Source organism: Leopardus geoffroyi, chromosome C2 (genome assembly GCF_018350155.1).
Source record: "Leopardus geoffroyi isolate Oge1 chromosome C2, O.geoffroyi_Oge1_pat1.0, whole genome shotgun sequence".
Classification (NCBI taxonomy): domain Eukaryota; kingdom Metazoa; phylum Chordata; class Mammalia; order Carnivora; family Felidae; genus Leopardus; species Leopardus geoffroyi.
Genome location: NC_059333.1, coordinates 5786042 through 5810133, shown reverse-complemented (window position 1 = coordinate 5810133; position 24092 = coordinate 5786042). Strand labels below are relative to the sequence as shown.

The 24092-nt window shown below is 47.4% G+C and overlaps 1 protein-coding gene across 1 annotated transcript; it reads right to left on the bottom strand.

Moving 5' to 3' along the window:
* On the bottom strand, positions 1-24092 carry LOC123610558 (Down syndrome cell adhesion molecule-like). The gene is made up of 4 exons (XM_045501329.1): positions 23748-24092; positions 17346-17543; positions 15715-16017; positions 1-3123 (listed from the first exon to the last, which is right to left on the bottom strand). Exons 2-4 carry the CDS (start codon positions 17392-17394, stop codon positions 2771-2773), a joined length of 705 nt encoding a protein of 234 aa, XP_045357285.1. The 5' UTR covers positions 17395-17543; positions 23748-24092; the 3' UTR covers positions 1-2770.

Below are 24092 nucleotides of genomic sequence, written 5' to 3'. Positions count from 1 at the left end.
GCTTATCCATCCTGACCTATGATAAGCTTTGTATCATTTTACCCCTTCATCTTTCTTCACCTCCACTTCTACACCTTCTCCTCCTCGTGGAAGGTCATGGCAGATGTGGATGTAAGAAAGTGGGCAGGCAGACGTGCGAACCGAATGCAAACACTAGGGTTCGTGTAGATATATGTGTACTAATGCTGTGTGGTTTATTGGCTATGTATGAGGCAAAGGCCTTGTTCACTTTAGGAAGGTGGGCCTTTTTTAGACTGTCAGCTGAATGGATGCCTCAGAAGAAACCCAGCCCAGTGACCCTCTAGATATTGTCCAGTGACCCTCTAGATATTGGCAAAGGATAAAGAACTTACCTGCGTCCCATTGATCTAAGATAAAGCACTCTGGTTTCAGACTTAGCCTAACAAGATGACCTCTCAAAGACATTATAAATCAGGTTAGAGACAGGCAGAGGTCCAGAGGAAAATTAATTTATTGTCACTCTGGATAATGGCTGTTTTACTACACAGCGCCCCTTTTACATCTATGGATCTGGATCTCTTTGTGGCCATTAATTCCAGGCTCCTTCCTGAGAGAGAGAGAGAAGTGGACTTTTTGATACAATGCTTGTGTGTTGAATTCATTTTAACGAACATCGTCAAGGCAGGATTATGAAAGTAATCCATTAGAGAGGCAGTCATGATGCAGAATTTTTATTTTTGCACAGCTTGAGAGAAAATGAAAAAAATGGTAAACTTCTAAGTTTGGGGACTATAGAAGTTTTAAATTGATGAAAGATAGTTTTAATTTTTTCCCAGAAAGTAGCATTTAATTTCCTTTGCATACAAAAGCAGTCTGTGAGGGTCTATAAGGGTGCAGACAATAAACTGTCAACAGGGATCAAATTTTGAAACTGTGGCAAGAATAAAGAAAGCACACTTCACAAGCACGGAGTCATCTAATGTTTGCTCTGGCAGATGAGCTGTGGACCTGGTCTGCAGGCTAGGTAGGCCAACGTGCCTACCTGGAAAATAAATGGAAGGAAGCAGTGATGGAAAAGAGGGAGGAAAGGAAGGAAGGAGGAGGGGAGAACAGGAAAGACATTTCTAAACATGTCCTCAGATGGTAATAACTGGCACCAGTCTGTGCTGGTGGCTTAAATAGGAGCCTGTAGAGACTATTAAGAGAGAGAAAGGTACTTGTGTAGTGTGTTACCTGGGCAACTGAGCTGCCATGGACATTTGATCAAGTTTTCTGATCAATGCCAGACACCTGTTGTGAAGACCTAAGAGAGTCTGGGATGGGGTGTGGGTGTGGGTGCCGTGGGCGGATGATGTGCACTTTCTAAAGCACACCGTGTGTCATGGGATGAAGAATGAAGTTCAGACTACTTAAGAGTACGTTTTCTGGTAGGATGAGCCACGTGGTAAATAATTTAAACTTGGAGGAAAAAAAAATTAAAAGTTAAATTTCAGAGGAACTTCACTTACTATTGGCTGGTTTTCCTCCGGGTACAGAGGAGTGAATCAGAGGCAACATATTCTAAGATGGTCTATTGCAAATTTAGATACCAGTCATGGTGGTGACAGAACAGGTCCCGGAGGGCAGGGTGCATAGAATTCCCTGGTCCACTCTTCATTTCTCCAGCAAGCTGGTGCTAACTGTGGGACTCTAGAGGAGGAGTCTGCAAACGTTTCTGTACTGGGCCAGATGGTAATATTTTCCACCTTACAGACCATACCATCTCTGTTGTAACTACTCAACTCTGCCATCGTGGCACAAAACAGCCATAGACAAAATGGAAATGGTGTACATGGCGGTGTTCCAATTACATGTTATTTACAAAAGCAGCAGAGGGCTGGATTTGGCACGTGGACCATGGTTTGCTGACCCCTGGCGTAGCTAGAGGGAGAAGTGCTGTGGAAAGGCAAGGAAGGAATGGAACATCTGGGAAGCTTAGAACACCTGGCCAGCCCCCGGTTATGGTCAGGACCAGCTGTGTCTTCTGTGCTCTTCTCAGCCATTCCTGAGGAGCTTGGAGTGCTGTTATCTTCTCTGGTTTATTAAATTGGGCTCTGTCTGGGTCAGTCCTGGTGTTTGCAAACACGAGAGTCAAGAGGAAGGAGGACCCAGCGATCAGTAGGAGACAAGAGAGGTAGACACCGAAATAAAGGCAGACAACCTTTCCTTTTTTATTTCGCTTAGACAAAATGCAAAGAGTGTCTCATTAAATTAAAAAATAAACAAAAAGAAAAAAAGAAAATCAAATTGATTCCCCCCCAACCCCTTCACTGACGGCACTCATCCTAATTAACAACAGAAGGAGGTCAAATTGAGGACCCAGTTTCTAAAGGGAAAGAAAGGTGTGCAAACGTGACTGAAGTCTCCCCCCCTGCCCCCAAATCAAGGTTCCTTTTAAATTCACAAAGAGGGTAAATTTTTTTTCCCTGTTTTCGTTCTTAAATCTTGTGTGATAGAACTTCCAGTCAGAAGGTTTAATTAGTCCCCCATGCACTTTGTAGAAAATCAGTAAAAATGCAATAGCCTGTGAAGATCATAAAACTGGACTTCTTTCCCAAAAAATCAGATGCCCAGGCAGATGGAGCTCACACTCAGACAGAAAAAAAGCAGGAGAGTCTTTGCACTGTCTGTGGTTTCAGTATTTTCTCTTTTTTTTAATATATTTTGGCAATTTTCTTTAATTATAAATATTGGAATTCCGTAAAAAAAAGGTAGCTTTGATTGAATTTTTTAAATTGTATTTACAACTGCTGTCCAGTCATGCTATTTGTTATACCAGGGTGTAGGATTTTGCGTAGGGATTGTTTCCTTTCAAATGGCCCCGAGAGTCAAGCAGGGATTCTTGGGAGCTGCTCATCTTAGCTGCCTGTCCCAGCTCTGCTCCCTCTCGCTGAGGTAATGTGGCCACAGCCCCTTGTTGCCACTGCTGTCCCTCTCTCGTGGAGGACGTGGAGGAGGACGCCTCCATGGGGATCGGTTCAAGGACCGTGGGTCGCTTCAGGGTCCGACTTTTCTGAGGTTCCAAGCACGCTTGCCCTAAACTCAGGTCCCTGCTGGTGCTGGCACCGCTTCGGTTTAACAAAAAGTCCATTCTAAGGTATGGAGGCAAATGTATGAGGTCACCTGGAAGGAAACACAGAGTGGTTAGTTGGCTTCCTCATCTGCTAAGCAGGTGCCTAGTGTCGTTCAGCATTTAGAGCCGGAGATGTCACTGGACCTCGCCACTGCTTTGCAGGACCCCTTGTCAGAGCTCACTACAAAAGCAGGTGGAATTGTCCTGACACCCATCCCACCAGGCATCCCACTGGCTTTTCTAGGGCACCTTGGCTTAGGCTCTTAAGTGTCATGCTTCAGCAGGAGAAAGAGAGGTAACGAGATCCTTCAAAATCCCACCATGGAAAGAAAAACATACCTCAAAGGCGACAGTGCGCCCCAGGTACAAAGTGTGGTACACTGGACCCCGTGGGTGGTGACTGGAAGCATGGGGGGAGCACAGGGCTTGAGGAGGGAGGCAGCGATGCCAAGGAAAAGGTAATGCTCATCGGTTAGCCCAGGGCTTCGGGTCTTTCTTTCTCCAGGACGCACACAGACAAGAAGTGTTTGTGCAGCAACCAGCTGGGATGAATGCGGGGGGCTCTTCCTGGCCATCTGGGGGCCGAGGGGCTCACTGTTTTGGCTCACTTGTAACTTTTCCATGGCACACTGGGTGGGTGGGCAGTTCTGGTTAGAAAGTGGGCTGGGGTGCACTGTCCTCGAGCCAGGATGCCAGACGGGAGGATGTTCAGGTGCGGGAGGCATGGTGATGGTCTGAGCTCAGAGAATGTCCATGGAATGTAAGAGGGAATAGAACAGTGAGCTAGAAAAGGGCCCAAGGATCCTGGCTTCTGAATGGAGGGTGGCCTCATGGTGAAAGGGAAGGACGGTGGGGTGTTTACACATCCCATTTCCTAAAAGCAGTGACCCATCTTTATTCTTGAGAGTTGAATAAGCCCATTATATTCATTTGCTCATTTATTTATTTACATGACTATTATTCTTTTGTCATTTTGTTCTCAGACTTAAGAAAACGTGGCATTCCTTTACCCCCAGGGTGATTTGAAAATGTAGGTCAAGAATGCCTCGTGCTGTTTCTGAGATCCAGCTGAATCTTGAACCCGTGGCATATTTGCAAAGTGTTGCGACAGATTCGGGAATGGCTCTCTATCCCGCTAAGTCCCCACTGAATGAACAGGACTTATTAAGCCCCTTGCAAAGCAGTAGTTTCTTGGTCCCAGCTGGATTGCAGGGTGCTCAGGTCCTAGATGAGGTAGAACAAATGTGTTTGAAATCAAAAGACAAAGCCCATGATAGCTGCTCTCTGCCTGCAAGGGCTCTCACGTTCGATTTCGTGATCAGAGGGTTGGGGTAGCTGAGAAAGGTGGGGGAGAATTGCAAATCCTTAGTAACGGAAAGAGCCCAGCCCCCACATCTTTGTGTACGAAGGCTGCCCGCGCTCTCCTACTGAAGGTCTGACAACTCTCTGTGACTATCCAGTATCTCTGAGTGATCCACTTTTCAGGCAAAGCTTTATTAAGTTGTACGATGCTCTAATTAGCCCTTTTGACAGTGTGAATACTGCAAATGAGCTTTCTTAATAATTCATGCCCTTATGAGGAAGAAAGCACCCGAGTAATCGGTGGTGAGCTGTGTTTATTAAAGGCACTTTATGTCCATTAAAATCCCACCCCACGTGCCAATCCAAGTACCACTAGGGAGACTGAGTTCTCGCACCCTTCCGTCTTCTATGTTCTTCAGATGCCTGCAGATCCGAGAGAACTCATGCACTCATCACTCCAGCGAGAGACAAGGGGACTGGAAAACCTGAATATGGGCTGACGATGCTGACAATCTGGAGAGGGGCACACCCGCTTTTCTTAGCGTCCTGCCCTCCGCCTGCTCGTTTCCCTGAGCGATTTAGGAGCAGAGGTCTGGAAGACGTTGCCTGCATTTAATCTGGGCTCAGTCTCCTCACTCATAAAATGGGGGTACTCGCAGAATCCACCACACGGAGTTGTGGTGGGGATTTCATTAGATAATGCACGTGAAACGGCTTTACTGTCAGACATCTCCCTTCTCAGAAGGTCTGAAGTTAATGGCCTGGAGACCTGCCAGGGGAATGAGCTGGGAACTCTTCTTTCTACCTTGGCTTCTGTCTTCAGTGGGTTGGTTAGTGCCCACCCCCTCCTCCCCAAGATATGTCCATGTCCCAGCCCTCAGAATCTGTGAGCGTGACTTTGCTTGGAGAAAGTCTTCGTTTATGTAATTAAGTTAAGGATCTGGAGATGAAGTCATCAGGACTTGGGGTGGGTGCCAAGTTTGGGGACAGGTGTCCTTCTAGGGAAAGGCAGAGGGAGACTGGAGGCAAGAGAAGAGGGCGGAGCCATGTGAAGAGGGGAGGAGGGGTGGAGAGGTGCTGCCCCAAGCCAGGGAGCACCTGCAGCCACCAGCAGCTGGAGGCAGCAAGGAAGCGGTTCTCCCCCGGAGTTCCTGGAGGGAGCACATGTCTGTTGACACAGATTTTGGAATTCTGCCTTCCCAGAACTGTGACAGCATAAACCTGAGTTGTTCTGAGCCTCCCAGTCCGTGGTACTTTGCTATGGCGGCCGCAGGACACTCACACAGATGTCCTTAAATCTTGTCTGGGATGGGCTGGATCTCCTTCAGCAGGGAGCAGAGCCTCTTTGAAGGCATCTGTCTCCACAGCGAGCAGGTCTTTGAGCCCCTCACACTCCATCCTCCCCAGCTGACCCACCCCCAGCCGCTGAATCTTCTCTAATGTTCTGTGGAGCAATACGCCCTGACGAGAGCCCACCAGAACCCTCTGGAGTCGTCCCACACGTGTGAGAGGACCAGTGATCCCGGAGAAGCTCAAGTCTACAGTCACCTCCGTGAGGCACGCGTGGCCCTTGGCCATCCTTGTGCGTGTCAACCCACTGTGGCCACAAACGCGGGCGGAGCCGAAGCGTGGCTTTAGCACTGTTTCCAGTAAAACCAGTTTCAGTGGGGTTTGCCTCTATTTTCAGGAGGATTCAGTCATTTGTTACTTAAACTCCTCTTCTTTGCTTTACTCCGCCTTACCCCTCCTCTTTCCCTCTTTCTCCTTCTCGTTTTGTTTCCCTCATGTGGACCCTCTTCTCCAAGAAGTAAAGAGCAGAGGGAAGGGGTGAAATAGTGCGGGTAGGAGGGGGCAGGGGTGGCAGCGACACGCAGTGCAGTGACCGGCACACAGACGGCAAGGAAAGTGAGGTGCGTGCGCACGCGTGTGTGTTATATGTGTGGATGTGTGTGTGCTTGTAACTGTGTGTGCATGTTTGTGTGTATGCGTGTGTGCGCGTGTATCTACGTGGGTGCATGGGTCTGTGTGTGCGGGTGGGTGCGTATGTGTTTGTGTGTATATGTATGTGTGTAACTGTGTGTGCATGTTTGTGTGTGTGTGTGTGTGTGTGCGTGTGCGTGTGTCTATGTGGGTGCATGGGTCTGTGTGTGCGGGGGGGTACGTATGTGTTTGTGTATATATGTATGTGTGTATGTGTGTGCATGTGAGTGTAAGTGTGCATGTGTTTATGTGTATGTGCGTGCATGTGTGTGCATGTGTGTATGCATATGTTCATGTGATTATGTGTGTGTCTGTGCTCGTGTATGTCTGTATGCATGTGTGAGTGTATGTGCATGTGTGTGTGTGTGTGTGTGTGACACACAGAGGGGAGGAAGCCCTGGGGAGAAGCTGCCACCGAAGGGAAGTGGAAATGCACAGGAGAAGGGACAGGTAGAAGGACCCGGGCTCACATGCTGGTGGTTGGAAGGGAAAGGATATGGGGGCCCCAAAGCCGCCTTCCACGTCTTCCTTCTGCCCTACTTCCATAACGGCCTACACTTCTAGCACTTTCCTAATTAGCTAGATCCTGTTAGCTACTTTCCCAAACCCAGCATGAATGCAAACACGGTGACGGGGGAAGAGTCCCAAATGGAACTTTGGGGGGCACACTGCCCACTGATTTTTGTGGGTTTTAATTCATGCATTTGTGTGTTGTGATCAGTCTCCCCACTGTGCCCTGCTCCTCAGGCCCGGCCCTTGTGTCGGAGACGTGGGGTGAGGGTGGGGGTGGAGGGGTCCGGACATCTGGGAAAAGGTGCTCTGAGGGGCTGAGCTTAGGGGCTCAGGTGCCGGACCGGACCACAGTCAGAGGGGTTGACACGGGTGGTCAGGGTGGGGTGAGTGGGGGGAACGGGGCTGAGAGAGCGGAGAGAGAGAGATGGAGAGATCAGAGAGTGATCAGAGAGAGAGACAGAGATGGAGAGACAGAGGCGGAATGAGCGATGGAAACACACACACACACACACACACACACAGGGAAGAAGAGGGAAGAAACACGAGACAGAGAACTTGGGCAGGGGATGAAAATGGGAGACAAAGAGCCATAGCAGATGGGATGCAGCAGAGGAGTGGAGGAGGACATGGCCACATGGGCCCCCAGTGTGCAGATCACAGGTGAGGGTGTGGCCCTGTCCCCTCTCCTGGCCATATCCACCTACCTCGGGGCCTCTGCATACTTCCTCAGCCTGCAAACTCCAGATCACAGGCTGTCCCTCCTGTGCCCCTGAGACATCCACCTCCAGGGACTGGGGGGAGGGGGTGGCGCAGCCATTGTTCAATGTTATGCCTTATGGTTGACATAACGGTCCATTCCTCATTTTCCTGTCACTGCCCCTGGGACCTTCGGCGCCACTAGTCTCTCTGAAAGTTCACACCGAACGAGTGGCATTGATTTCTCCCGCTGTCCCTAACCACTTTGCTTACTGATGCCAGTCGTGAACCAGCACAGACCCTCTGACGGCCCCATACCCCCTAGCAGGTGCCTGGCATACTCAGAGCCTGCCATCACCCCCAAGGGGGCTTCCAGCCATGGTTGGCCCAGCCTTGCGAAAACGGCTCTAGTGAACCTGTGTCACTTATCTGAAGCCAGGAGACGCTCCCTCCTGTCGGGAAAGCAAAACTTCCCAAACTTTCTCAGGATACTCAGACGCACACACAGTTTGAATGCACTTCAGCTTTGGAAGAAGGATGGCAAAATCGATATGGAAAAAGAGCAAGAATGCATTGATTCAGAAAATCTATAATGATGTGCCTTCCATGAATCTATTCTCGGGCGATGCTTCCAGCCATTTGGCATACCCCACACTAGGGAAGGAAACGTCTAGAGTGTAGACCAGTGGTTCTCAGCAAAGAGTGATTCTACCCCTCAGGAAGCAGGAGGCCATGTCTGAAGACTATTTGGATGTCACAGCTGGGAGGTGGCTGCTACTGGCCTTTACTGCACACAGGCTCAGGATGCTGCTTAAAACCCTACAAAGCACAGGCAACCCCTCCCCTTCACCCCCCGCCAGAAAAAGTGACCCTGCTTCCAGTGCTCATTGTGTTGTTGAGAAACCATAGTTTAAAGGGGCCAAAGTTCACAATTCCAAGTGGACCCTCATTTTGCTTTAATCTTATCTGAAAACCATTTAACTCAATCAGAATAAGGGATTTCACTGCTCAGCTTCTACTGGTCCACAAGGAGTTATGGCCTCGGTTCTTGGGAGAGAGCGAGGGACGGTTCCCATGCAACAGTGGCCACGGGGTCTGCCTCTGACGTGGCCCGATGCAGTGGGAGATTAGGATGGGGTAAGAGCATGAGCTAGCAACTTCTGGGTTTCACGCAAAATTCTTGCCTTTGCCTCGAAACGGTGCTGTGACCCTTTGGTGTTTGCATCTTATCTGTAGTCAAGAGAAGGGGGCACGGTGAGTTCTAAGGGCATCTTTAAGCCTTCCTTATGCTCTTCACTATCTCACCTGTGGACACTAGGTAAGCACATCTGTATCAGGAATCCGGGGGTAAGTATGAAACAAACAAATGCATTTTGGGGAGGCTACGATTCCAATTCACACTGCAATAGCCCTCTTCCCCTTCCATGCACGGATGCTTTCACAACAAATTCTTTGGGAATGAAAGTGAACCAGAGTCCCGGGGGGCTTGGCTGTCCTCTGGGGCCAAATACAAAGGAACTTTCATCAATTTCTAACAAGGCTTCATCTCTATGCTTGGATGGGGCTGGGTATTGATGCAAAGGTAAGAAGCAAAGAATGCTTCCAGCACTTTCACTAAGAACCACACAGATCAGGCTTGTAATGATGCTACAACATCAAAGAGCTACTTACAAAGGGTGAGCTTGGAGTCTGCCCACTCCGGAGCCAAACAAGATCTAACACTTTTTGAGTTTAATATTAATGCTGAAGCAAGGTAATGAAAACTTGTAAATGAACCTCTCTTGGTAAATGAATCTTCGCTCCCAAAAGGCAAGCCGGAAAACCCCTAAATAAATAATGCGAGACCGATAGCGGAGGCCCATGTGTGCTGATTCTGTTACCATTCTTGGCTTGTACTTAGGAGGCTTCATGCATTTTTAAGAGCTCATCAATACTGCGATCTTCCTACTCACTGGTGAACTTTAAAAACTACACTGAGGTATGAAGCGGGGCTTTGAGTTTGTTGCTGCTTACGACTCCTCTGAAATCAAGTAGTTCTGAATAAAAAACAGGATCAGAAGACCTGCCCCAGCATTTGGGCAAGGTCAGGACCACTGAGCAGGGTGTTTGGAGCACCCGGTGAGGAGGGGGCCATGAGATTCAAGGAAGCTCCAGCTCCCACAAAAGATCCACAAGGACCCACACGCTGGGGACTACTGGGAGGGTGGCCCGGTTGGAGTCTTAGACCTGCTCCACCAGGGGGCTGGCAGACCTGTGTGCCCTGAATCATCCCACGGGAGGACTGAGTTAATCTGGACGTGAGAGGATTCTAGGCAGAGGAAATAGACATTTGTGGAGTTGAGGAGCCCAGAAAGCAGGGGTCTTGATGGGTGAGGAAGACGGGATTGGCTTCTCAAAGCCCCATGAGTCTTTATCCTGAGAGCAATGGGTAACCGCACAAGGGATTTCAACATGAGAGGACTGACTGTATCACTTGAATTCAAAGCTTGTTGCTTCCAAGTTTGGGATATAAGATACGTTAGAAGTTGGGGCCAGCTGTGTCCACAAAGGACTTTTCTGTCTTCTTACATTTTTGTGTATTCCCAGCACCTTTGAGTTGCTCCTGGCTAATCATGGCATCTCACTTGTGTGTGTGTGTGTGTGTGTGTGTGTATGTGTGTGTGTGTGGGGGGTGTCCCTGTCTTCCATAGGCTGGCTTTGGACCTTGTTTCTTAGATCTCCTCGTTTATCTGCCTTGTGTCTTCAGGTTTCTTTGTCTGCTGTTTATTATACTACATGCTATTCTGATAAAATAAGGAGACTGTGGGAAGTGTTGGTTTAATATGTTAACACTTTTATGTCTTAGGATAATACCCGGTGCGGTATCTTTTTATAGAGAAGATATCCAATAAATATGGGTTGCATAAATGAGTGTAAAACATTTGTGTCTTTCTGGAGATGCCAGACTTGCACTATGGCAAAACTTTTTGCCTGTCATCCATGGCACTGGAATCTAGAACCTTTGTTCTGGCCGCTCAGCAGGACACAGGTGGGCCTCCTGCCTCTCCCTCACACGTTGTCAGGCACCGGTCTCCTCCTTACCTTGCACTACCCGTGGGCTGGCTCCTAAGCAACCCAAGCTGAATCCCAATAAGCCAGCCAAGAAAAACTGAGCTAAAGGGCTCGGAGTCCGAGAACAGGCAGTCAGAACAAAACAACGCACACTTAGGAACTGGAGGACAGATACGACGGCAGCACCTACGATAAACACGCGAGAGCCCTCGGAAAGATGGGAAAGCCTGGGCACCTGGAACTAGTGAAAGGAAGGAGGCCGGTGCAAAAGGCGAGCCCCTCAGAACAAGTCCACCATCACTTCCTGTGTTCTGGAGACGTCACACTAAAATAACAAGTCAGTCCTTAAGAAGACAAAATCACAAATGCACATCAAAGACATCGGTTTCCCAGCAGGGAGCCAGGAAGAGCTCGTTGGAATATTTAGGTCTATCCAGGGCAAGGGCGTACAGCAATATTCAGAGGTGTTGCTAATGGCCCCAGGGTCCTTCTAACTATAAATACTATGGGAGCATTCGAGAGTTTGTCAGCTCAGAGCAAAGTCTTGTGCCACGAGGTGAATGTGAAGCTCATTCCAATCTCCTGCCTTTGCACTTCCCTCTGCCTGGACCACTGTCCCTTTATGGTGTCTGTCAGGCTTTCTTTGCCCCAGCCACCATTTAGATCTCAGCTCACGTCTCACTGCTCCCAGAAGCCTTCCTTGACCATTCTCCCCAACTCCTGACCCCTGCCAGGCTTTGTCCCTTTCCCCAGTTACTTCCCTTCCCAGAACTCCCCACCATCTGAAGCTGTATTATTTGCTTACTTGAACAGTGTCTGTCTCCACCTCCAGGAATGCAAGCTGCCTTAAGACGGGGTGTTTGTGGGTTTCGTCTATCATCGTATCTCCAGCTCTGGAAGTGGGGCCAGTTACTGAGTGAGCACTCAAAAAATACATGCTGACGGGAAAAAGGAGGCTGAGAGGCCGGGAGAGAAGGGTCAGGGACATCTCTAGAAGGATGGAGGCCAGAACCACGCACGTGTGCAGGGCGTGTGAGCGTGTGGGAATATCAGAGATACTTGCACTTGAAAGGAGACCCTTTCCATAGCTCTTAGAATAACACTCGTGATCGAAACTTGAAAATCTAATTTTAACGAGTGCAAAAAAGAGAACGATGCAAGTCTGAGGCACGGGGCCCCAGCCGCTCAACCCAGAGGGATTAGGGGAGGTGGGAGGCAGAACTGCTTGAGAGGAACTGTACGGCACCCTGGGTCAGGAGGAGGGAGTCTGCACCCAGGTGACCTTCCCCGAGCAGAGCCACATCCTCAGAGGGCGAGGGAGATGGAGGTAGAAAGAGGCTGAAGAGGGGGATTTGGGGCAGTGAAGCTCTCTCTGGAGTGTAATTCTGATTCAAGAGCCAGCACGAGAACCACATGGGCTTCGGAGGGGAGACAGCACGATCGCAGTAGCTGAGAGCAGGAAGAGACACCTTCTTTGGAGGTCGCCAAGGGAGCAGAGGATGGCTTGCCCTTCAGGTAAGCACCTCTCACCCATGCTCTTCTCTTTGGATAAATGCACACATCCAGGAGGGCATAGATGGATCCGAACACTGAAGCCCCCCAAACTGCTTCATGTAACTGGTTGTTCAGAGAACCAACAAGTCAACAGCAGGCAGTGGCCACTTCCGGCTGGAAAACCTCAAGTACATTCATCACGGGAGGGGCTGATGGGTATATATTTAAGGCTGGGGTCCTAGAGTGTGACAGCAGAGATCTAAGTGGACCAACCCTTCTCCAGATGCTCCCGAGGCCAGGATGCATTAGGTTGCCTATGCGAACCTTTAAATGGATTTTAGTAGCTTCGTGCAATGGCGTTTCTTGATGGCATGAGGATAAATCTCATGAATAAAGGAGGAGCAGTAATTCAAGAACATTAGAAACTGACTCAGGATGCTACCCGAACCCAAGAACAGCTACGGTAATCAAAGTATTGGAAGTTGCCTTGACCAAGAGGGAAAGAAACTGTTAAACTTTCCAGCTGTTTCTCAGAGGAAGATGGAGTTTGGCTTGTCTTTTGTTTTTAAAGATGGAAATAACCATCCCTTATTGCAGAAAATAAAACAATAGCACAACTGGCATTTTACATAAAATATAAACATCCTAAAAATTCAGTAAATGCAGAGTTCAAGTACTATTGAACATCGAAAGCTAGATTCTGATGTTTGCCAAGTGTGAGAGCCTTCACATTGCATGGGGGGCTCCCCTTCTGTGGAAGAGACTTCCTTTCCACTTGTCAAGAGCAAGAACAGAAAATAAGTCACTTTATTTAAAGTTAGGCTGGAAGAGGGGGTGGACTGAAATGTTCTTTTTACTAACAAGTTCTAGTAACTGTAATATCTTAGCCAATTGGTGAGTTTTGTCATCATAACAGCTATGTGATTATCACAGAGATCTGCATTCATTCCACATCTTTAAGCACCTACCATAGGTGTCACATACAGGGGTGGGAGCATATATTCAGTGCCATTAAGTCACTCAAGATATTTCTGACTATGAGGCCAGCTTATCTGCTACACACCGGGAGAGAAGTTTGGAGGCAATTAAGACACGTCTTCTGTCTTCCTGGAGCCAGGATCTGGCCAAGTTGATTTAACTTGACCCTGACTTGATTTGCATTTAAAAGCTTTGGGTCCCAAGAAGACGCGAAGGTGAGGGGAAAGATGGGCAGAGACTGGGGAGGCTTTGCTGACACTGACTGATACCACCTAGAACCACGGGAACACAGGTAGGAATGAGGTGTGAAAGCACTCAAGGAACTGATGATTTTGAGGCAGCCTCCAGTCAGCAGAGTGATAAATTGTAACCTTGGGGTTGGTGCCTGGTGTTGAATGTAGTCTCCTTATAAAGACACAACTGAAAGGCTTTCCTAAAAGCCTGAGAAATATTCAACAATAATAATACAGTCATCTAGGGTGGACAAAGCAAAGTTTGTGGACATGAGGACTTGTGCTGACTTGAAACATTACTCCTACCTAAAGTTATAAACTCATTTTAGTCTAAAGAGCATTTTAAGGCTCTACTACCTGACCTCATTGTGATCTTTCGATTGTTCTGATGGATCCAAGCAACGATGTCATAACAGAAGTGCAAACTTTTTTGAACTTCTGTTCAAACAAGACATCAAAAAGAAACCCAAGCCTTTAATTAATTCAAAGCTTGCACATATAGGAGCATCATGTCACCCAGGAGCTCTTGTACGCAAGGGAATATGGTTGCCGATGGAAGTGTCGCGTAGTAACTGGGTGATATGCAAATAAGGCGGATGCTTTTGAGGACCTCAGTGGCCACGGAAGGGAGACCAACAAGAGGGAGGGAGGGAGGAGAGGAGCCAGCCGCACATCTGGAGACCACACTGGAGTCACCACGAGAATCCCTCAACAAAGCAACAAGAGAAACAACTGCTAACTAACCACTTTACCCAAATAATGCCACACTCGTCTTACACAAACCCCATACGGTAGGCACCCACGTCAACGCCCATTTTATAGAGACAGCAACTGAAGGCTACCAAGGTTAAACATGTCCAGAGGCACATTTTCTCCTCTCCTATCTTCCTCACTCTCAGGCTTTACAGCCATAAAGAGCTTATGTTTTTATCGCATTTGCCTTGCAAATAAATGCCAACAACGAAAAATGCTGGAAATAAAAACACCCACAAATCACAGCTCATCTTCTCCCTGAGGAGGTAGACAGAATGAAAATAAATGAAGCCATCATTCTTTATTGTAAGCTGGCATGAATCTTGACTCAGTTTGGAAGATTAGTTGCTGGCTAGACAATTCTTATTTTTATATATTTTTATGCATTTATAAGGCTCATTTCAGCTGGGCTATATGCCATAAAACCCAAGGGAATTGCAGTAATTTAAAAGTGAAGATAAATTTTTTGAAATAGGACTAGTAGAGAGGTTCAGAAAATGGGAAAAGGAGAAATAAAACTGGATTCAACAAGAATGGAGAGGCCGTCCACAAAGGAAAGTCTACAGGCAGCTATTTCAAGGTGAAGAAGAAAAAGGGATTCTTCAGATGACGAGTACAACTGGCTGCCATGGCCGGATTCCATCTAAAGATGTGTCTTTTTGCCCCGTATAATGGTTTGTAAGAGTCTGGCCCAACACTTGAAAACTGTGGGTCTCCGTATAAAACCAAGCTTTCTGGCTTCTCTTGAGAAAGTGACTCATACTAACCCCCCATTTCCACTGGGGATTAGTTGGCGGCAACACGCTGGAGTCTCTTCCCTCTAGATAGCCTGTGAACTCTTAAATTTTCTGCCCGCACCATTCCCCTTTCCCCTTGCTCTTCATTCTCTTCACTTATGTACATGATCTGCCGGGCCCTGTAGGCCTTAGGGCTCAGAGCTGCCATCCACACACCCAGACCCCTCTCTTGTGCTCAAGACAAAGACTGAACCAGTGGCTGACCAAACCCTAGCCAGTTACTGTCACTCTGGGTAACTCAATGAAACCAAGGCCCAAGCACCGGCCCCCTGGTAAGACGTCTCTCCTTCTGAAAGCCTTAAGTACATCAGCTTTACAACACAAGCCCCCTGCGTTTGAGCCTCCTCTCCTCACATAGTGGGATCTCCTTCTCTCCCTTTGGGGCTCCTTGGGCTTTCTGACTGCTTGAACAACAGAACATGGTGGAAATGATGTGTCATTTTCCAGGCCCCGCCTTAAGAGACCAGCTACGTCCACTGTTTGCCTGTTGGGACACTTGCTTTAGAGCCGAGCTGCCATGATACGAAGAAGCCCAAGTCACCTGGTGGAGAATCCTACACATGGCCATTTGGGAAGGGCTCCTCCAGACCTAAGTGAGCCTACCCAGCTGACACCACTGGAACAGAGATGGGCTGCCCCACCAAGCCCTGACTACATTTCAGATTTGTACACAAAATGAGCGATGGTCGCTGTTGCAAACCAATAAGCTCTGGGGTGGTTCATTACACAGCAACCTACAAACGGGAGCATTGAGTCCAAACACCAGGATGGGCTTTCATAGCAGACGAGAGTGAATCAGGAAGACAAGTCTCCTAAACAGTGGTCCGTGCATTTCTTTTCTCACCTGGCCGATGTGCCTTTGGAACCGCCATGTTCATCACTCGACCTCCATCCTGAGGTTTGGGGGGGGATGCAGTGAACCTGCAGATCCCCGATTCTGAAGGGGTGCTGGAGGTCAGACTGTCCGTGTACTCGTTTGTCCCTGCCGTCAACTGTTCAGATGATGTGTCTGATATGAAGCACTCTGTGATGGTGAACTTGGCGTGCCTCAGTTGCTCTTCCATCTTGGCGTGCTCGTAGGCCCTGGCCAGTTCTTCATAAGTGGAGGAGGCACTTTCTGTGGAGACCATGCTGCTTCGCGCTCGATCTATATCATAAAAAGAGAGAACGAGACGGATAAATTATTGCTTTATGGTCGCACCAACTGGATGGCCTTCTCTGGCTTGTGGCTGTTTCTCCCAGATCATGGTACACGCCGGCAGGGTCCTGGGTCATTGACCGAGAACTGCCTCGGTCACTGTGGGGCCTGTGTTTTACATCTCAGTAAAGTGGGCTCAGGAAGCTTTGTTTCAGCTCAATCGCGTTAGTCAGATGCTCCCAGCCTGGGACACGCTCGTCAATCAGCAACGCTTAAAAAATTCTGCGTTTAGTTAGGATGATTGGGAGTGTCGTGTAAATGAATGGCCGTGTCCACCCCCTGCTCTGACTTGCGGATCACTCTGTTCCGCAGGGACTTTAATTGACACGAATGATCTGAGCTCTGCAGTTCAGCTTGCAAGGAAGACACGGCAGTGGTTAGAAATGAAGCCGTGATTCTGCACGAAACTGGCCAGTGGGAAGAATGGCCCCTGATCCCTTGGACTCATCCTTTGTGACTGCCACCCTTTTGTGGGGCTAGGGAAACCCCCAGGACAAAAGGAGGCGCATCTTGGCCAGAGGAATCTGTATTTTTCACAAAGAAAAAGTTTTGAATCACCTCTGTACAACTCTGAGACTCTTCTAAGAGAAATAACAGCCATAAAAATAAATGCACAGGGTAACACTCCACCTTTGGAACATTATTTTTGAAGTATATCAGCCAGAACAAAAGAAAATGAGTATTCAAATTTCCTACAGCTATTAGGTTTAGATATAATTTCTTTTCTAGAGTTAAGGTTGGGGGCTGGGGCAACCGAGCGCTATTCTTAGGTCCTGTCTTCTCTCAGAAGTGAAATCTTGGTGGTTGATGGCACAGACTGGATGACTTACCTTATAATCAACCCCTGTTGAATTGTCAAAAGGATCAGCCCATGTTCCCTATAGAGGGTGCCATGACCTTGCCATGACACCTCCGGTGCAACGTCTTAAACCGAGAGATGGTAGCAGGTCACGTGCCCTCAGAGTATATTCAGAAACTACTGCAACAGTTTGGGTGAGCATTTTAAAGTATCTGTGTTTCTCTCAGTGGGGTAGGAACTAAAAGGAGAGGACAGCATGAGTCTGAGATTCAGGACATCTGAGATGCCCGTTGGTTTTGCCCTGCAGAAATCACCAGGGCCTGGATATCATCAGTGCTGCATGGTTGTATTAATACTGGTTAAAAAACAGCCTAACAATTTGAAAGTGGCCTTGAAAGAGCATAAGGAGGAGCCTGTGAAGGCTATCTGAGGGCTGTGCCCATCCCCAGGGTTGAGGAGGAGGCGTGCAGACCCCTACCTGTGTCTTGTGAGGGGCTGACACTGTAACTGTCACTCTCCTTGTCCATTGATCCCGCAGCCCTGGGCGTCGGCAGCCTCCAGTCTGTGGTGAGGGTGTGTGCTGAAATGGTGGGGTGGGGTCTGTTGAGGGTCCACTGGCTGGCATACCGGTTTCTTGCTGTGGGTCCTGCCTTGGCATTCCTCCTGGTGGTAGGATCTGTGAAGAGGCCAAGAATAATGTATGTCTTAGTCTCTGGGAGTATGATCAGTTGTGATCAAAGTGTTGAGGGTGGTTCTTCCCCTGCCCCCCCCCCACCCCCCGCCAGCCTTAAGACGCCCCTGTAAGACTCATGCATCCTGGAAGCCTTTCCTTCTGTTTTTGTCTAGAGGATTCATTTCTTTTCTCTTGTGGTCTGAGACATTTATGTGATACTTAAGCACTCTAAAAAGTCCTGTGGGGTAAAGAATGTTAGATTTGGACTCAGGAATTATGGATTCAAACCTTTCTCTTGGCCCTTAATGTTTTCGTGGCTCGACGCACATCACTTAAACTTCCAGAGAATAGCCACCATCTTCCACGCGTGGCCAAATATGCTCTAACGTGGTCTGTTTTTTAATGGTTCTCCTACCTTAAGGTGTTGTTATGGGTTGACTCATGTCCCCTCAAAAGGTATGTCCGCATCCTAACCCCTAGTACCTCAGAATGTGACCTTACTTGGAACTAGGGTCACTGTAGATGTCATTAGTCAAGAGAAAGTCAGACTGTACCCGGGTAGTCCTTTAATCTAACAGGACTAGTGTCCTTATAAGAACAGGAGAGGAGAATGCCACGGAACAATGGAAGTAGAGATTGAGATGCTGGGGCTACAAGCCAAGGAATGCCAAAGACTGTCAGCAGCAACTACCAGAAACTAGGAAGAGGCAAGGAAGGATCTTTCTTGACAGGTTTCAGAAGGAGCATGTTGACATCTTGAATTTGGACTTCTGGCTCCCAGAAGACAATAGATTTCTGTTCTTTTAAGCCACCCAGTTTGTGGTATGTTGTTACAGCAGCTCCAGGCATCTCCTGTGTTACTGTGGTTTTCTATTTACTCATTGCCTTGATCAGGGCTGTTTTACTCATCAACTAAATTTCAAGTTCCTAGACCGAGATGGTGATACCCTCTTGTCCTAATACTCACTTAGTCTTTTGCATATGGTAACATATGTCTTCAATGGAATTGAACTTTGTCAAAGATGTGGGTCATTCAATGTGGAGAACACATGGTTAATGGGTATCTGGATTTCATATGTCTGCCTTCCTCAAAACCAGAGATTTACATATACAGAGGCTGGCACCAGATTGGTTTCATTTTCTCTAAATCTGGAACCAAAGACAGCAGGTCAATGAGTGGACAGAGTTCTTAGTTCAGCTCTTTGGTGGGACACTGGAGTGGACAAGCAACACTGTCTTTTCTAGAACCCTGTGGAATAGGGAAGAGAGAGGCTCAGTTACCTTTTCTTGGGCTCTGGCCTATAGGCAACATAAGGTCCTAGATGGGCCTTTTACACCACTGAATTCTCTGCTTCTAAAAAAGGAATCTTATGCAGTTATATTTCAAAATGTCCTGGAGACTTCTAAACACAACAGTCTATATTTACTGCTCAACCCTAATGAGGCAGTGTCAGAAGATCAACGCCGAGGGGGCCATTCCTTGGCACTGTTACAGTGACTTACTTATGTGTTTTCATGGGCCTGGAAGTTGCTCCAGGGTAGGGGTAAGGATGTTCATCCTTGGGTCCATTCACAGAGCCCATGATGATCTCCAGTACACATAGGCCCCTGGATGGATACACTCAGCCCAGGGTCACTTTATGGATGAGACAATGGAAGCTCAGAGAGGAAAAGTGACACAGCTATTAAGTGGTGAAAATGGAGCCCAAGACTCCATGTTTTGGTTCAGAGATTGCCCATCACTTGACCACACATGTCCTCATGCTGGACATCTAAGTGTCTAATACATGACACTGGCTTGTGTGTAATGCCATGTTGGATCATGGGAGGCAGACAATTGAATGCAGTGAAATGACTTTCTTTTTAAATGGAAGATTTTCTTCTTGTTGGAAAATTATAGTTATTGGGCTTTGAACCTAATCCATCATTCTACAATGCTGGAGAGAAGCATTAAGATGGCAGCCAAATCGATATATTTTAAGATTTCCTGGGTCATCAAAATGCTTCGTCTTGGTGCATATTCTTTGGGGCATTGATTTTAAGACACATTTCATCACTTACTTGCAAAATTCCACAGAAGACTTTATTGGAAGATATTTTTTTTTTGCCTTGATTAGAATGTAAATGTGTTATGCTCGAGCACTAAGCTCTCTGGACAGCAAGGTATGAATGATAATTGCATTTTCTCCACTGAAATGCTAGGAGAGAGGTCCTCAAAGAGACAGAAAAACATTCTCACGGGTAGGAGGCTAAATATCTTCCAGGTACTATGGACTTCATAAGTAGAGCTTCGATAAATGGGGCTTGTTATTTAAATGCTAATGAATCTTTTCCAGAAAATTACCCAGTCCCTTACATAAGATTTGAGGATTCACATTTTTATTCCTCTTTCAGTTTCTTGCAAAGACAGCCGTGGATCAGATTTACTCCTGGCATGGATGCTTGGGCGGGGGCGGGGATGTCAGTTTGATCTTCTCACTTCAAGGACGAAATCTCCTCACTCCCATCCCTCTCCCCCTGCCGTGTTTCCTCCCACCAAGCCTGCCCACCCATAGTGGGGCAGGACCTTACCCCTTTCTCACTGAGATCTCCCTATGTGGAAAATTCCATGGTCAAGTTATGCATGTCAGTCTCTATTCAAAGCTAGAACTCTTTTTAAGTTAATTTTGTTCATTATCCCTTTTTTTTTTTTTTCTTCTAGATGAGGACAGTTTTACCAACGGCCTGATAATGTTGGGAATATAGGTCATGGTATTACTTTCCTTGAACCACAGCTTGCAGTTCTGTCCTGCTCTAAGCAAGCCTCCTAGAGGCAAAATGATCTCAGTTCGTAGAATATTGAGGTAGTTGACACATTTTTTAAAAAATAATCAGGTTTTGGGAGCTGTTTTGTACCTCAATTGAACTCTTCTGTATGATAACTCCTATGATAGCAGCTAAAATAAAAATCTGACTTGGATTCCACTTGGTAACCTTCTTTGTAGGTCTTACCAGCTAAGCTACTAAGGAAATACACATTGAGATTTACTGTCCTTGCATGGAAAGCATTTTATTTGGCTCCCCAACATTCTAATATAAATAAAACTTAGTGATGAGCCATCATGCTTGCTAAACAGCTAACAAATTAGAAGGTAAGTGATACAAATAACTCTTGGCTTTTGAACACTGGGTCTAAACCTAAATTAAGCTTTTCTGCCCATTGAATCAAATTATTTTAATCATCCTGAATTCAGGATAAGAGAGGATTTGGGGGATAATAGGGTTATAAAACATGTCATGTGTACTGTGATCTAGGTATTAATCTGTTTTTATTCCCTGCTATTCCCAGTCCTATCTTGTAGGTGCTGTGGGCTCAGCTTCACATGGTGATGACGCTGTGGAGGCCTGAACATTCCCATTGTGTAACGGACAAGTATTTATCAAGGGCTCATTACACATGGCACACTCCTCACCCCATCAGGTATTTTCCTGCAGGACGATGTCTAGTACCATTCTGGGTGATGGCTGGAGTGTGCATGTGCTTTCAAAGTCTAAACAAAAAAAGATTCCATCCATGTTGTAAACTCTTCTTATGTAGATATGGAAGTCTACTCAGTCCGTGGATATCCCCTGGGAATCATGGTCTCCACTCAACAGCAACACGGAGCAGTTGAGGAGGAGCTTTGGAGTTAGGTTGTCTGCCTTTGACTCAGTTTTACTACTTGCCGGCTGTGAGCTCATCAGATGTGCCCACTTCCCTCATCTCTGAGAGTGGGGTTATCATCTCACCCACCCGCAGGGCTGTTGCGAGACATGGTGGTGATGGGGCCTTGTAGATCTTGGGGCCTGGCCCACGATTCCTGAGTGGCAAACACTTGGTAAGGATTGGAACACATTCTGTTTGTTGGGAAGAGGGTGGAGGGACATTTGGTAGGTTGATCAGGAAGGCTCAAAACTCAATTTAGAGAAGGTTTGGCAGAAAAAAAAAATACCCATTAAACATCATAAAGCCAGATGCTGGAGAGTTCCCCATGCTTCAGAAAAGAGCTGAAAAGTAGAGCTGATGAGGACAGGAGCTCCCACTCATTCCTGGTCTAGCCCTTTCACGCACCAAGGGCGGTTGTACATGCTCTCGGCCCAGATGGGTGGATGGTGAACCAAGGGATGACTTTCAGGTTAATATGACCCAAAAACCTGGACCAAGTCGAACACATATCATTTCACGTGTCTTTGTATCCTTGCACATCTTTTGAGTAAGAAAGTTAATTTAAGTTCTCCTGTGATGATCTCATTGGTAAGTCTCCACAAAGTGAGCTGGAGAGAGACTGTGTACATACTTACAAACATCTGATCATCTAGCAAACAGACACTTAGCCGGTTAGATGTCTCAGGACATCTTAGGAAATGGATCTCCTCAGGATCTCCAGGAAATGGAGAACAAAGAAAGGGGCCAAATGGACTTCCCGAGTCCTGTTTATTTAAAATGCTGAACATCCTTTCTTTTCCACCCCTTCTACTCGGATTTCAGAACTTGGCAGTTGGTTGATATTTAAATCTATTTATTGAGTGCCTACCATGTGTCAGACCCTGTGGCTGGAGTTGGGGGGGGGGTTGCGGACACAGACACGGACACCATCAGACCCCCACTTTCAAGTGTACCCTCATCCACAGGAGCGACAGGGAAGCGAACAGAGCTGCAGATACAGCCAGGGCATCTGTTTTCACCGGCTGGAGAGCTCAACAGTCAATTGTTGTGATTTCTCCTATCCTCATAATGAATCTTTGTTGCAACTCTGGAAAACTAAACAAAATGCCTAGAAACACAACTTCTATCATGCAGCCATTATAATGTGCAGACAACATATTGTAGATGCTCTACTTATAATTAAAGAATTCCCACAATGGTGACACAGTCCTAGTATAATTAGAACAGAGTAATAGTGTCTTTTGCAGTCGAGGAAATAGATCATAAATCGGCCTCTGCAAATGTGCCAAAATGCAGTGTGCAGAGACTGCCGCACGGGATCTGAGATGACACAGGTGAACCACCGGGCACAGGTGACAAGCTCTGGGGTGCAGGACACAAGCAGTAAACCGGGCTTCACAGAGCTCCCAGCTTCAGACTTCTGCTGGGGCTCATCTGCTGGGGGGCCAGTCACCCACTGTTTCCACTTCAAAATGGGAAATGGGAGGCTCTTAGGGCCTCGTAATGTGGTTCCAGAGGGAACATTTAATGAAAAAATGATCCCTAGTAGAGAATGTGGTGCAGATGCTAAATGAATAGTTCTGTGTTTTTCTTTTGAACTAGAGACTGATGCATGACGTTGAGTAGATTTGCTTAATGTTTGTAAACATTACTGGATGAAGCTCGTCACAAACGAAAGAAGCATCGTTCTGTAAGCTGTGGATGCTTCAGTGTGATGTGATCATCAGACTGAACTCTGCCAACTCATCCCAACACTCGCAGAGTGGAGTGCAAACTCATGAGGCTGGACCAGGAGGCCTGGCGACCAGGCTGGCTCTTTCCTCGGGCTCCTCCCCGTTGCCCATGGCATTCCAGTGATGCTGCTGCCCCAACATGCCTTAGGAGCCATTGCCTCTTGTTTCCCCTGCCTGGCAGGCCAGCTCCGGGCCGAGACTCAGATTTTCAACTCCATGACGGATCTTCCCAGAGTTGGATCTGAAGTAGCCCCTCCCATCATCCCCACACGCCCCACCCCCCCTCTCACCATCACGTCCTAGTCCTAGTCCTTATAGGTAAACGAAAAATGCTTGAGTTCCCTGGTTAATGTCCAATTTCTCTACTGAGATGAAATGAATGCCTTTTTGCCTCTTATGATGTACCCCCATCACTGGGCCATATGGAAAGTAAAACCTTAATAAATATTTTTGAGTCTGAATGCAGGAATCCTTAAAGTTCCCCAACTATGCTCACAGCATTATAGGTATGAGACACTCGGACACTCCCCTTCCATGTGCCTCTGGCCCTGCCACTTGCCTCTTGCTGGTTATCGCTTCTGCTTATGACCAACATTCACACCTCTGTTGATATGTTGAATGTCACTGAATCAATATTTCCATTAGTTGGGGAGGTGGTGGTGGTGATCATGCAGTTGGGATGTTCCCAGTGCTTTAGTGTGACTGTTTCCTTCCTATTATGACTGGCCTCTGTGCATTCCTCTGCTAGTTGAACATTGAAAGGAAGGTGGGGAAGCTCGCTCATTTTACCTGGCAGAAAGAAGTCACGGGCTATGAGAGTGGCAAGCTTGAGAGGTCCTGTCCCCCTGTGCTAGGTGGCAGGGACCCATGTCTAACACTTGGGGAAGTATTTTTCTGTGAGGGCTCCAGATAATCAGCGTCAGAATGACCCAGAATGTCTGTTACAATGCAGATTCCTGGGCCCCACCCTAGACCAAGTGGATCAGAATCTTTGGAGATGGAGTTCTGGAATGGGTATTTTGAACAGGCACCCTGGGTGATTCTGATGCACACGAAAGGTTGGGAACCACTATCTGGGCATCTGTCATGTTTTCTCTGCCTCTTGCCTATTTTCCTGCCAATGTCTCCATTAGC

Excerpts from the sequence above, each read along its gene's own strand:
- LOC123610558 (XM_045501329.1), bottom strand. The coding sequence starts at position 17,394 with ATGGACAAGGAGAGTGACAGTTACAGTGTCAGCCCCTCACAAGACACA. Across the intron at positions 16,018-17,345 it reads CAGCCCCTCACAAGACACAG|ATCGAGCGCGAAGCAGCATG; the intron begins GTAGGGGTCTGC and ends TTTATGATATAG. Across the intron at positions 3,124-15,714 it reads TCCAAAGGCACATCGGCCAG|GTGACCTCATACATTTGCCT; the intron begins GTGAGAAAAGAA and ends GTTTCCTTCCAG.